This window comes from Wyeomyia smithii, chromosome 2 (genome assembly GCF_029784165.1).
Source record: "Wyeomyia smithii strain HCP4-BCI-WySm-NY-G18 chromosome 2, ASM2978416v1, whole genome shotgun sequence".
Lineage (NCBI taxonomy): Eukaryota > Metazoa > Arthropoda > Insecta > Diptera > Culicidae > Wyeomyia > Wyeomyia smithii.
The window spans coordinates 4,723,819-4,738,069 of record NC_073695.1 but is presented as its reverse complement, the minus strand read 5'-3'; the positions used below and the strand labels follow the sequence as shown (position 1 = coordinate 4,738,069).

General features: G+C 37.4%; 1 protein-coding gene across 16 annotated transcripts in view; it reads right to left on the bottom strand.

Annotated features, from left to right (window-relative positions):
- Positions 1-14,251, bottom strand: part of LOC129721272 (potassium channel subfamily T member 2) — a 705,817-nt gene that overhangs the window by 93,834 nt on the left and 597,732 nt on the right. For 15 of the 16 annotated variants that reach the window (XM_055673643.1, XM_055673634.1, XM_055673639.1 and 12 more), the window contains 8 exons: positions 9,653-9,747; positions 8,574-8,757; positions 7,657-7,920; positions 7,414-7,592; positions 7,121-7,261; positions 6,665-6,814; positions 6,410-6,609; positions 776-982 (listed from right to left, as the gene is read on the bottom strand). In XM_055673643.1, the coding sequence (XP_055529618.1) occupies positions 776-982; positions 6,410-6,609; positions 6,665-6,814; positions 7,121-7,261; positions 7,414-7,592; positions 7,657-7,920; positions 8,574-8,757; positions 9,653-9,747 (1,420 nt within the window). The remainder of the gene's footprint in view (positions 1-775; positions 983-6,409; positions 6,610-6,664; positions 6,815-7,120; positions 7,262-7,413; positions 7,593-7,656; positions 7,921-8,573; positions 8,758-9,652; positions 9,748-14,251) is intronic. The other variant, XM_055673645.1, reaches the window with a different exon arrangement.

Genomic DNA, 14,251 nt, shown 5'->3' with positions numbered 1-14,251 from the left:
GTTAAAACAGCAACAACAAAAAAACACTCGAAATAAAAAGTGACTGACAAGTTCCATTAACTGTTGGTTCCACTTTTTTGTTGCTTCCTGCTAAAATAATCGTATATGTGAAGCGGAGTCAGTGTCCTGCAAATGACATGCTATCTAGCAACGGGACCGGAAATGATGTACTCTTTACTCTAACTAGACTATTACACTACTCTACAGAGAAGAAAGGATGTGTGTGTGTGTGTTTTTTTTTTCATCAACAAAGTGGGCGTCAGACAGTACACATGGTTTGGATTTCAACTCTGATCCACAGCAGGGCATTTGCTAGTTATCAACTAGTAATCTAATAAGGTTGTATATAGTTGACGAGAATCTAGTTTCAACAGAAATGGCAAAGCTTTTATGCTTGTTTCGGTATGAAAACAAATTACTTGGATGCGCGCTTAATCAAATCAAATACAAACTGTTCTACTTGTTTATATCAACAATTTTTTTTAAATAGAAGGAGTATGGAAAAAGATTTAAAGATTAGATAATTGAAATGTAATTTTTAAAAGGGGGAAATTGAGAAGCTAAATAGTAGAGTTCGTCATTGCTAGCAATCGTGCTATCATATCTGATTTGATAACTGCACGACTCAATCAACGACAAACGCTAGCAAAAAGGGAGCAGAACTGATTTAGTAGACAGACAGACAGACTGACATATTGAATAGGAAAATTGGAGAAAATTTGGCATGCAGAACCTTAGTTAGGCGGATATGGAGTGGAGCTTGGGGCACACTCACGCACGGCTAGTGTGGTGACATCACTGTCCAGCACAATGCACGCGGGGGGTTTGCTAATCCTCCGCGGTGACCCGGGACTGTCTGAGTTGACTGAGCACAGACTTGGACTGTGAGGTACTCGTACACAGACGGAAGGCACTGGGGCCATTTGCGGATTATTGCTAGCGGTCGTACTGTTGTTGTTGTTGTTGTTGTTATGCGTTGATTCTGATGGGAACAACGGAAACGATTGATACGGGTTGTGAGTTATGAGTTGAGCATTTGTTATGAAGTATAGATGTTTGGTGATGTGCGGTGTTGGATTATGTGAGATTTTGTGGCATAATAAAAATTGATTTGAGGAGTTATTAGGAGATCCGTTTCACAGCCCATGGAGAGACACGTTTGAAATAAAAGAAAGTAAAATTATTAAATGAGAGACTAACTGTTGGCATAAGAGAACTTTCTGAAGACTCTTGACTAGACTCTTGACTCTTATTTTTCGACATTTTTATCTTTTGACTTTAAACTATTTCGACTGTCGATTGATTCTCGACTTTTTGACTCTTGAATCTTTATACCCTTAACTCTTTTTAGTCTTGACTTTTTTGACTCTTGACTCTTGACTCTTGACTCTTGACTCTTGACTCTTGACTCTTGACTCTTGACTCTTGACTCTTGACTCTTGACTCTTGACTCTTGACTCTTGACTCTTGACTCTTGACTCTTGACTCTTGACTCTTGACTCTTGACTCTTGACTCTTGACTCTTGACTCTTGACTCTTGACTCTTGACTCTTGACTCTTGACTCTTGACTCTTGACTCTTGACTCTTGACTCTTGACTCTTGACTCTTGACTCTTGACTCTTGACTCTTGACTCTTGACTCTTGACTCTTGACTCTTGACTCTTGACTCTTGACTCTTGACTCTTGACTCTTGACTCTTGACTGTTGACTCTTGACTCTTGACTCTTGACTCTTTACTCTTTACTCTTTACTTTTTACTCTTTACTCTTTACTCTTTACTCTTTACTCTTTACTCTTTACTCTTTACTCTTGACTCTTTACTCTTTACTCTTTACTCTTTACTCTTTACTCTTTACTCTTTACTCTTTACTCATTACTCTTTACTCTTTACTCTTTACTCTTTACTCTTTACTCTTTACTCTTTACTCTTTACTCTTTACTCTTTACTCTTTACTCTTTACTCTTTACTTTTTACTCTTTACTCTTTACTCATTCCTGTTTACTCTTTACTCTTTACTCTTTACTCTTGACTCTTGACTCTTGACTCTTGACTCTTGACTCTTGACTCTTGACTCTTGACTCTTGACTCTTGACTCTTGACTCTTGACTCTTGACTCTTGACTCTTGACTCTTGACTCTTGACTCTTGACTCTTGACTCTTGACTCTTGACTCTTGACTCTTGACTCTTGACTCTTGACTCTTGACTCTTGACTCTTGACTCTTGACTCTTGACTCTTGACTCTTGACTCTTGACTCTTGACTCTTGACTCTTGACTCTTGACTCTTGACTCTTGACTCTTGACTCTTGACTCTTGACTCTTGACTCTTGACTCTTGACCCTTGACTCTTGACTCTTGACTCTTGACTCTTGACTCTTGACTCTCGACTCTTGACTCTTGACTCTTGACTCTTGACTCTTGACCCTTGACTCTTGACTCTTGACTCTTAACTCTTGACTCTTGACTCTTGACTCTTGACTCTTGACTCTTAACTCTTGACTCTTGACTCTTGACTCTTGACTCTTAACTCTTGACTCTTGACTCTTGACTCTTGACTCTTTACTCCTTACTCTTTACTCTTTACTCTTTACTCTTTACTCTTTACTCTTTACTTTTTACTCTTTACTCTTTACTCTCTACTCTTTACTGTTTATTTTTACTATTAAATTTAAACTTGAAACTTGAAACTTGAAACTTGAAACTTGAAACTTGAAACTTGAAACTTGAAACTTGAAACTTTAAACTTGAAACTTGAAACTTTAAACTTTAAACTTTAAACTTTAAACTTTAAACTTTAATTTTTGAACTTTAAACTTTAAACTTTAAACTTTAAACTTCAAACTTTAAACTTTAAACATTAAACTTTAAACTTTAAACTTTAAACTTTAAACTTTAAACTTTAAACTTTAAACTTTAAACTTTAAACTTTAAACTTTAAACTTTAAACTTTAAACTTTAAACTTTAAACTTTAAACTTTAAACTTTAAACTTTAAACTTTAAACTTTAAACTTTAAACTTTAAACTTTAAACTTTAAACTTTAAACTTTAAACTTTAAACTTTAAACTTTAAACTTTAAACTTTAAACTTTAAACTTAAAACTTTAAACTTTAAACTTTAAACTTTAAACTTTAAACTTTAAACTTTAAACTTTAAACTTTAAACTTTAAACTTTAAACTTTAAACTTTAAACTTTAAACTTTAAACTTTAAACTTTAAACTTTAAACTTTAAACTTTAAACTTTAAACTTTAAACTTTAAACTTTAAACTTTAAACTTTAAACTTTAAACTTTAAACTTTAAACTTTAAACTTTAAACTTTAAACTTTAAACTTTAAACTTTAAACTTTAAACTTTAAACTTTAAACTTTAAACTTTAAACTTTAAACTTTAAACTTTAAACTTTAAACTTTAAACTTTAAACTTTAAACTTTAAACTTTAAACTTTAAACTTTAAACTTTAAACTTTAAACTTTAAACTTTAAACTTTAAACTTTAAACTTTAAACTTTAAACTTTAAACTTTAAACTTTAAACTTTAAACTTTAAACTTTAAACTTTAAACTTTTAACTTTAAACTTTAAACTTTAAACTTTAAACTTTAAACTTTAAACTTTTAACTTTTAACTTTTAACTTTTAACTTTCAACTGTTAACTTATAACCCTTGAATTTTTACTTTTTACTTTTAACTTTTTACTTTTCACATTTTACTTTTTACTTTTTACTTTTTACTTTTTACTTTTTACTTTTTACTTTTTACTTTTTACTTTTTACTTTTTACTTTTTACTTTTTACTTTTTACTTTTTACTTTTTACTTTTTACTTTTTAATTTTTACTTTTTACCTTTTAATTTTTACTTTTTACTTTTTACTTTTTACTTTTTACTTTTTACTTTTTACTTTTTACTTTTTACTTTTTACTTTTTACTTTTTACTTTTTACTTTTTACTTTTTACTTTTTACTTTTTACTTTTTACTTTTTACTTTTTACTTTTTACTTTTTACTTTTTACTTTTTACTTTTTACTTTTTACTTTTTACTTTTTACTTTTTACTTTTTACTTTTTACTTTTTACTTTTTACTTTTTACTTTTTACTTTTTACTTTTTACTTTTTACTTTTTACTTTTTACTTTTTACTTTTTACTTTTTACTTTTTACTTTTTACTTTTTACTTTTTACTTTTTACTTTTTACTTTTTACTTTTTACTTTTTACTTTTTACTTTTTACTTTTTACTTTTTACTTTTTACTTTTTACTTTTTACTTTTTACTTTTTACTTTTTACTTTTTACTTTTTACTTTTTACTTTTTACTTTTTACTTTTTACTTTTTACTTTTTACTTTTTACTTTTTACTTTTTACTTTTTACTTCTTACTTTTTACTTTTTACTTTTTACTTCTTACTTTTAACTTTTTACTTTTTACTTTTTACTTTTTACTTTTTACTTTTTACTTTTTACTTTTTACTTTTTACTTTTTACTTTTTACTTTTTACTTTTTACTTTTTACTTTTTACTTTTTACTTTTTACTTTTTACTTTTTACTTTTTACTTTTTACTTTTTACTTTTTACTTTTTACTTTTTACTTTTTACTTTTTACTTTTTACTTTTTACTTTTTACTTTTTACTTCTTACTTTTTATTTGTTACTTTTTACTTTTTACTTTTTACTTTTTACTTTTTACTCTTTACTTTTTACATTTTACGTTTCACTTTTTACTTTTTACTTTTTCTTTTTCTTTTTATTTTTTTACTTTTGACTGTTTTTCACTCTTTACTTTTTTTTCTCAAATTTTCACTCCCTGCATATTAATGTTGGCTTTTTGCTTCTTACTTTTTAAATTTTACTTATTTTTACTCTTCACTTTTTTTCTTTTATTTTTCAATTTTTGCTTTATACTTTTATCTTTCTGTTTTTTATTTTTTACATTTTACTTTTAACTTATTATTTTTTAAACTTTTACTCTTTTTTTTATTTTTCTATGTTTTACTCTTATTTGTAAACTCTTAACGTTTTCCCTTTTTCTCGTTTTTTCGCTCTTTACAGTTTCCTTTTTATCATTTACTGTTTTTGTTTTTACATATTACTTTGTACTCTTTTCAATTAACTCTCCACATTTTACCTTGTTTGCTTTTTGATTTTTACTTTTAACTCTTTGCTTTTTACTCCTTGGTTTTATCTATTTACTTCTTGCTTCTTAGTTTTTTCTTTTTTATTTTTTTCTCTTTCTATACTTCTCATTTTTATGTTTACCTTTTACTTTTTACATTTTACTTTTACTTTGCACTCTTAACTACTTACTACTAACTTTTTTTCTTTACTTTTTGCTCTTTCCTTTTTATATTTTACTCTACTTTTTGCTTCTTTATTTTTTACCCTTCACATTTTACTCTTTTCTTTTTACTCCTTACTTTTTACTCTTAATTTTTTACTTTTTATTTTGTGAAATTACTCTTTGCTTTTTCTCTTCATTTTTTACTTTAAATTTTTTTTGTTAAGTTTTAATTCTTTACTTTCTACTCTTTACTTTTCACTTTTTATCGTTTACTCTTCACTTCATGCTCTTAACCTATTACTTTTCACTCTTTGCTATTTACTCCTCTCTTTTCACATTTTCAATGTAATATTTTGTTCCATCAAATCGTGTTTCTAGTTCTGTGATTGGTAAAACAATCAAAAAGTCTGTTATTCTTCCAAACAGTGTTTGTTGAACTTGTTATTAGAATAACAGAAAAACAGAAGAACAAATAAATTGAATCGAAAGGAACATTGAACTTTTCTGTTAAAACAAAAGTTTAAAGGCAAGTTATTCAAAATTCCCAACTTAACCTAAACAGGTGCAGGAGGTAGGTACAAGTCGGAAACAAGAAGTTTTATGTTACTCCAAAAGCACATCCATCACGGCTACAGTCAAAAAGTACAGGAAAGTAGAGAAAGTACACGCACACACACACATACATATGTAATCGATTCAGCAGTGAGCCGAATACGGACGGGAAAGAAACTTTGTCAGGCTATGAAAAACAAGGGAAGGTAAAACACATCGGAGGGCAAACTGTTCAGCTGCTGCCGAAGCTGAGTGTTAGTGACGTTTTCAAAGTTTACGGTGACGGTGTTGGTGAGGAGTTACTAGTTTTGTTTCTGCCTAACAATGAATCGTTGTCTCGAAGGGAAGGATGGTGAAATGTGCAAAGTTTTGAACAGTCGGGTCCGCAGCCTCTCGAGTGTAATTGTTTCGGTGTCAGTTTTTCCGCTATTCGGTTATTCAATCCAACTGTGAACAACATGGAACAACAGGTAACTGATATCGGATGTGATTGATTTTTGGATTCATTGAACCCTTTTCTGCTCTGTCTAGCATTTTGACCTGTGTTGAAAAAGTTTGACAGCAGTGACGTATGATACTCACCCTCCTTCGGAGGCTGGTCGGGGCTTTGATTTTGGTTCTGGTTCACCACGAAGGCCGAGTTTTCCTCCTTGGTGATGCTCATATAGTAGCATGTGTCGTCCTTTTTCATGATATGTCGGGGACCGGGATTCAGCAGAATGGTGTCCTCGTAGAACTCCGGTAGTTCAGCCGGTCTAACACCAACTAAGGCCACGCCGTATCTGGGGACAAGTGACCAAGGTTCAGTTTGCGAATGTGTTCACCGTTATTACTTACTTCCTATGCGAATGAAAACTAGCGTACGTAAAGCTTTTTCCCTCATACTCTCCGAAGAATCGGCTGTCGCCTAGCACGATGTGGTAGATTTCGTTGCCCGAGCATTTACCGTACAACCGGTGCCACTCCTCTGCCGACTGTTGGCCTTCCCTGAGGTAGATTGTAAAATGCAAATCTGTTAGCACGTGTGACAGATTTGTGTCTAGTAATAAGTGGGTGTTTTTTGTGTTTCCCAGGCAACACTGAAATAACACTTTTTGACTTAAACCTTACTAAACACAATTTTATTGAAAGAATGCAGCCAACTAGGACTTGGTAAAAAGGCATAAAATTCCTCCGTTGCACCGCTTGCTTTGATTAAACACGTTTACGGTGGTTCAAAATGTTTCACCCCTTGCTCCTATAACCTAGCACTTTAACTTATCAGGTGAAACAACGCACACACACAATACTTACTGTCCTCTTGACGTATGCAGCAGCAGCGTCACCAGTGTGCTCGCCCCGGGGCATGTGCAGTTGTTTGCCAGTAGTGCGTATTTGAACTCGTCCTCGCAGACGACGTGCTCGGCGAATTTGACATGTAACTTGTTCTCTGGTCTGTGATGTGTTGTTTAGGTTGTTTTTTTTTTGTTGACCGCACCAGAACGGAACGAATAGAGGGAAACAAATTAACAGCAGTTTCTCATTTAGCCATCAGGGATAGGAAGGGAAAATTGAAATTATCACACACACGCACACGGTGTACGTACCGAAATATTTGCACATACTGTGGCACGTTCGGGGCGAAATCCTTAACCGCCCACGAACGCAGGATCGTATGCTCATCGGCGGCCGTCTTGTCTGCGTAATTTCGTGCTGCCAAAATGAAGCACGCCTCCGCTTCGGCCATCCGGGCGCGGGCCAAATCACCATCCTTCAGGCAGGATCCCTATAGATAATTTGAAAAAACAAATCTTAATTTTTTTTGTTTAAAGCTCGTTACTACAACTCACCTGAATGTAGATCACCCGTTGGGCCCAGATTGGTACCTGCAGTATCATCCGCATGGTCGTGTCCAGCTCCATCGGGCTGAGCAGCACCACATAGTAGTCCTGCAGCAGCGGGTGGGCGTAGAATTCGTTCAGGAAGTCCATGATGGTGTCGGCGTGCAATGTTGTGGAGCAGACAACCACGTGTTTCTCACTCTGGGCCCGGTGCGACGAATAGCTGCCACCCAGCTTTTGCCGTTCCATCCACGTGAAGGCAAGCTGTTCGAACTGTGGAGCGGTAGTGCAGGAGAGTGAAAGGAGGAAGATCGTGAAACTGCATGAAATGGAGCTGGCTTTTATTTAATTATAATTTGTATGAAAGGTTCTGTAGCTTTCGGGAGGGCGGAAAGTCTGGTCCCGATAATAACGATTTCCGGACGGTATGTGTGCAGGGGCGAAATTTGGTTAGGGAAGCTTTTAATATTGAATGCGGCATATGCTGGTACTGACTGTTGACTGTGAATTTCAGAACGTCAATTTCACTTTTGCGTAAGTGGAGGACAGCTACATTTCAAAGTTATTACCTTTCGTCGTCGTAATGACTGGAAATGATTTCGAAATGGCTGGACGTCTGATGCGATATCGTAATTACCGATATGTTATGACATTTTAATGATACGAACGAGAGAAAAAACATGTTTCCCAATAATCATGATCAACGATAAATGATTTTCGATTATTTGTATCAATGTCAGCATTTTCAACAGAGCCCAACTTCGCATTTCTAGCAAGCTGGTTCGTCGCATCTTTTTTGCATTTGTAGTTTTATTTTAAGCGAGCAATTTAGCTTTAAGAATTGTAGGGAAAACTCCGAAAAAATCCAAAATATTTAAGAAACCCAACATCGCTCAAGATGACATCAAGAATAGTTACCAACTTACCTGCGTCGGTAGTACGATCAGCGCCACGCAGATCATGATCACCATGTAGAGCTGCGAGGGCCAAATGTCCGGCACAAAGTCCCCGTAGCCGACGGTGGAGAACGTCACCACCACGTAGTACGTACTCTGGAAGAGATTCAGATGCCGATGGCCGGCCCGCTGGAAGTGCTGGATACCGCACACGCTGTAAAACGTAAAACCATTAGAAACGGTCCAGGTTATGGTGAAGGTGTAGGCTGGTTCAAAAGGACCGCGCTGTGAACGTGGGCAGGTAGTTGAAATCGAACCGCGAAGGCTAGGAAGATAGCCCGCATAAATTGATTACTCTAGGGATGGAAGCTAGGAGTAAATAATGCATAGAAATTATTACATTATTCGCCTCTCTAGTGGAATCTGCGATAGGGTGAGTGACCCACTCTCTTTCTTTCGTACTCGTGGAGGATATTTGCATAAATGGTGGAAAATTAAAATAAAACGTCTGCAAATGGTGCTTTGTACACAGGAAAGATGTGACCCGGATCCTATCACCGTTTCAGTCGGCTGCTGCAAATGCTGTTCTTTGTCGGCGCAAGAGCATCGATTTGCATAATCTAGAAACAACTTACATGGAAGCATAATCGATTCCACATAGGGGCTACTTTAGCACGTGTATGCAAATCGAATGCTTGTACTAGTGCATCGTGTAATTCGCCGTAACAGCCAGTTAAGCTTCTGATTAGTTCATGCATAAAATTTCATTCGAAATCGCACAATACACAATGACACAACCTTTGCCCAATTATAACAATAGGCAAACCCACGAAGAGGCTCACACACTGACACACAGGAAACAAAAGTTACCCCGGCGTGGTCGTCGACATTTGGTTTCGGAAAGTTTAATGATGGGCGTCGGAGTTCCAACCCGGCCGGAGATTAGTTTCCGCCGCCTCTGACGACGGTAAACGGATGGACGAATGTTTGCAACTTTTGACAAGCTTTGTTCCTTTGGGCGGACATTGCCATCGTGTGTTTACAGCGGCCTAATAGTGAACCAGGCCCGTGCTTTTAATGTGCCGTTCAACATTGGAACAGATAATTACCTTGTGAAAACTAAGCACAGTAAGGTTGCCGACAGGATTGTCAGCTGCTGGGAGAGGGCTGACTGTGATTTCTGCATTGCTCGGTGCAGATCGTTCTAAAAAAAAGAGAAGTTGGTGTTATTAAGCAATGTTATGGTTATAATTCTGATATGCCTACACCCAGGAAAACAAGTTTATAATTTATAACTTATGTTAGAGTGTTTGTTTAAAATTCGCTCAATGGATAAACGTTTTCCAGAACACTAATCGCGAAGAAATTCACAATTTTTCGAAGCTTTACATAGGGTATCGGCTCTATTATCGTCAGGTTTTACCTATTATCGTCCCTTTACCTATTATAATGAAGTCATACAGAACACCCAACGCAAACGGGGAATATTTTATTACTTTTGGGCAATTTTTTATTACTTTTTGTGTCTTTTTTTTTGTTCATCTATAATTTATTTGACACGGCACAAATACAATTTAATGTTTAACGGCGCCAATTATATCTGGTAGCTTACTTTCTAAAGTATCTTAATAACTAAAAGCAATTTTTTTATCCTCGCTGCCGACTACGAGCTGAAACTAAATGTAACTTAAAGCTATAATATTTTGCATTAAAAGCACTGGTTTACTGTATGATGGATTTCATTGCCATAGGTAAGCACATGTTCCGCTGCTGGGCCAAGATATTACGGGCTGGCATATTGGGTTGTCTCCCTCGGGACCTGAGAGTATCGTGCGGGTCTAGTTGCTGTTTCCGGATCCGGGGTCTTAACGTGTTCTTGTCGTTTGGTTGGATGTAGGCGGAAGGGAATAGGATTAAACTGGGGCGTGGATGGATTTCAGGAAAACGTATATAAGGGACATGTAGGATAGGTCACGGCTCGCCAAGACATCACGAACAGGAACAGCCGGCTGCCTACTTTCGGCCTGCAGGGAAGCTATTAATTTAGACCTGGCGTCACGGTGTACAGGGCATGACCAAACCACATGCTCTATGTCGTGATAACCCTCACCACAGGCACAGATACCACTTTCCCCGAGCCCAACACGACGGAGATGCGCGTCAAATCTATAGTGATTGGACATAAGCCGGGACATCACGCAAATGAAATCCCGACCTACATCAAACCCCTTGAACCACGGGTTCGTCGATACTTTGGGGATTATGGAATGTAACCACCTTCCCAATTCCCCTCTGGTTCAAGCATTTTGCCAACTGATGATCGTATTCTGACGTACAAGTGCAAAAAAATTTATTAAAAGCAATCGGTCTTTCATAAATTCCACCGTTTGTTGCGCCCACCTTAGCCAAAGGGTCCGCTTTCTCATTGCCCGGTATCGAGCAGTGAGAAGGGACCCACGCTAAGGTAATCTGATACGATTTTTCGGATAAAGCACTCAGATGTTCCCGTATTTTCCCCAGGAAATACGGAGAGTGCTTAACATCTTTCATCGATCGGAGAGCCTCAATGGAACTGAGACTGTGAATGGTCCGTGGGCATTTTTTCGATAATCCCTAGGGTGTACTGAATTGCAGCTAATTCTGCGAAGTAAACAGAAGCAGGATTGTCGAGCTTATGGGAGACGGTTAAATTGTTATTGAAAATACCGAAGCCAGTGGACCCATCAAGAAGTGATCCGTCAGTGTAGAACATATTGTCGCAGTTGATGTTTCGATATTTATTGGAAAAAATTTTGGGGATCTGCTGCACGCGTAAATGATACGGGATTCCACGAGTTTCTTCTATCATGGATGTATCGAAAAACACAGTAGAATCAGAAGTATTTGATAAGTCGATACGATTTGGAATATTCGAAGCAGGGTTAATATTTTGGGACATGTAATTGAAATACAATGTCATGAAACGGGTTTGAGAATTAAGTTCGATTAACCTTTCAAAATTTTCAATCACAGGACGGTTCAAGACCTCACATTTGATTAGAATGCGAGAAGACAGGCTCCAGAAGCGGTTTTTCAATGGTAGTACTCCAGCTAAGATCTCCAAACTCATCGTATGGGTCGACTGCATGCAACCCAAGGCGATACGCAAACAACGATATTGTATTCGCTCCAGTTTGATCAAATGTGTGTTTGCTGCGGAGCGGAAGCAGAAACACCCGTACTCAATGACAGACAATACCGTTGTTTGGTAAAGTCTTATAAGGTTGCAATGATCCTTGCAAATCGGCAGCTTTGGCTCCTGTAACAGAGATTACACTGTCGTCTGCAAGTTGTCTTATCGTGCATGAATTTGCCAGACATTCGTCGATGTCATTTACATAAAAGTTGTAAAGAAGGGGGCTTAAACATGAGCCCTGGGGAAGACCCATGTAGCTAATGCGAAAAGTTGCCAAATCGCCGTGCGTAAAATGCATGTGCTTTTTGGACAACAAATTGTGCAAAAAATTGTTCAAAATTGGAGAAAATCCATGTCGGTGAAGTTTACCCGAAAGAATGTCAATAGAAACGGAATCAAAAGCCCCCTTAATGTCCAAGAACGCAGACGCCATTTGTTCTTTGCGAGCATACGCCAGCTGAATATCTGTTGAAAGTAACGCAAGACAGTCATTTGTTCCTTTGGCACGGCGGAAGCCAAATTGAGTATCTGATAGTAGGCCATTCGATTCGACCCAATGGTCTAAACGACGGAGTATCATTTTTTCCATCAATTTCCGGATACAGGATAGCATTGCAATCGGCCTATAAGAGTTGTGATCAGAAGCTGGTTTCCCTGGTTTTTGGATGGCGATCACCTTCACTTGCCTCCAATCCTGCGGTACAATGTTTTGCTCCAGGAACTTATTGAACAAGTTCAACAAGCGCCTCTTGGCATTGCCGGGTAGATTCTTCAACAAGTTGAATTTGATTCTATCTAACCCAGGTGCGTTATTGTTACAGGACAGGAGGGCAACTGGAAATTCTGCCATCGTGAAAGGTGATTCTATCGCGTCGTGACCCGGAGACGTATCGCGAACAAAGTTTTGCGCAGGAACAGAGTCCGGACATACTTTCCTGGCAAAATCAAATATCCACCGACTTGAAGACTCCTCGCTTTCGTTGACCGTTACGCGATTCCGCATTCTTCGGGCTGTGTTCCAAAGATTGCTCATCGATGTCTCCCTCGACGTCTCGTTAACGAACCGACGCTAATATCCGCGTTTCTTTGCTTTAGCCAGGCTTTTAAGCTTGGTATTAAACTCCGAATACCGTATATAGTCGTCGGGTATACCTCCCTTCTGGAAGGCCAAAAACGCGTCGGATCTTTGCGTGTAGACATCGGAGCACTCTTGGTCCCACCACGGAGTTGGAGGCCGCTCTTTGATCGTTACGCCGGGATATTTCTTCGTTTGGGCTTGCAACGCGGCGTCGCGGATTAAGCCCGCGAGGAGGTTGTATTCTTCAAGTGGTGGGTGATGTTGAATCGACTCGACCGCTTTTGAAATCATTTCCTCGTATAACTTCCAATCGACATTCCGTGTGAGGTCATACGGAATGTCAATTGGTCGCATGCGAGTTGAACCGTTAGTAATTGAAATAAGAATAGGCAGATGGTCGCTACCGTGAGGATCGAGGATTACCTTTCATGTGCAATCCAACCGTAGCGACGTCGAACATAAGGATAGATCCAAAGCGCTTGGGCGCGTTGGAGGTTTCGGGATACGTGTCATTTCACCGTTGTTCAAAATAGTCATGTCGAAGTCATCGCAAAGGTTATAGATTAAAGAGGAGGGGTTATCATTGTAGGGGGACCCCAAGCCACACCATGAGAGTTGAAGTCTCCCAAAATCAAACGTGGCGAGGGAAGAATTTCTATTAAATCAAAGAGCAACCGTTGCCCAACCTGTGCTCTGGGAGGAATATATATTGAGGCAATACAAAGCTCTTTACCTTGTATTGTCATTTGACATGCGACAACTTCGATGCCTGGAACCGAGGGGAGGTTAATACGATAGAAAGAATAGCACTTTTTAATCCCTAAAAGTACTCCTCCATATGGGGTGTCTCGATCAAGGCGAATAATATTAAAATCATGGAAGTTGAGATATTTGAAGTAAGCCAAGTTTCACAAAGGGAAAATGCATCGCATTTGTTTCTATTTATTAAAACTTTAAATGAATCCATTTTTGGTAAAATACTTCTACAATTCCACTGTAAGACAGAGATAGAATCCTTCGTATACGCAGATGAATTAGGCATCGAAGGATACAATCGCTGCAAGGAGGGGCCATTGGGCAGTCAACTGCTTCAAAAATGATCTAACTGTTGGGAGGAATGCTGTAAGAAAAACTTTAATTGGATCGGGTACATTGAAAGTTTCAAAAATCCAGTCCACAATGTCAGAAAATTTCACTAATCCAGAGTTTGTTTCATCAACTGGGAGTGCAAAAGGAACAACTGGGGTTCTAGATGTTCCTGGCAGTGCTGGGAACTCCTTCTGCGACTTTAAATTTGCAAGCCCAGGAGGAGTTTGCTTCGGTTTTTCCGCAGCACTGTTTGGTTTGTTTGTAACTTTCATTTCATTTTGGGAAATCTTAGGACCTTTTCGGGGAAGTTTAGGAGAGGAAGTATTTTTCCTCTTTCTAGACGCCCCAGTATTGGCATAAGTTGTT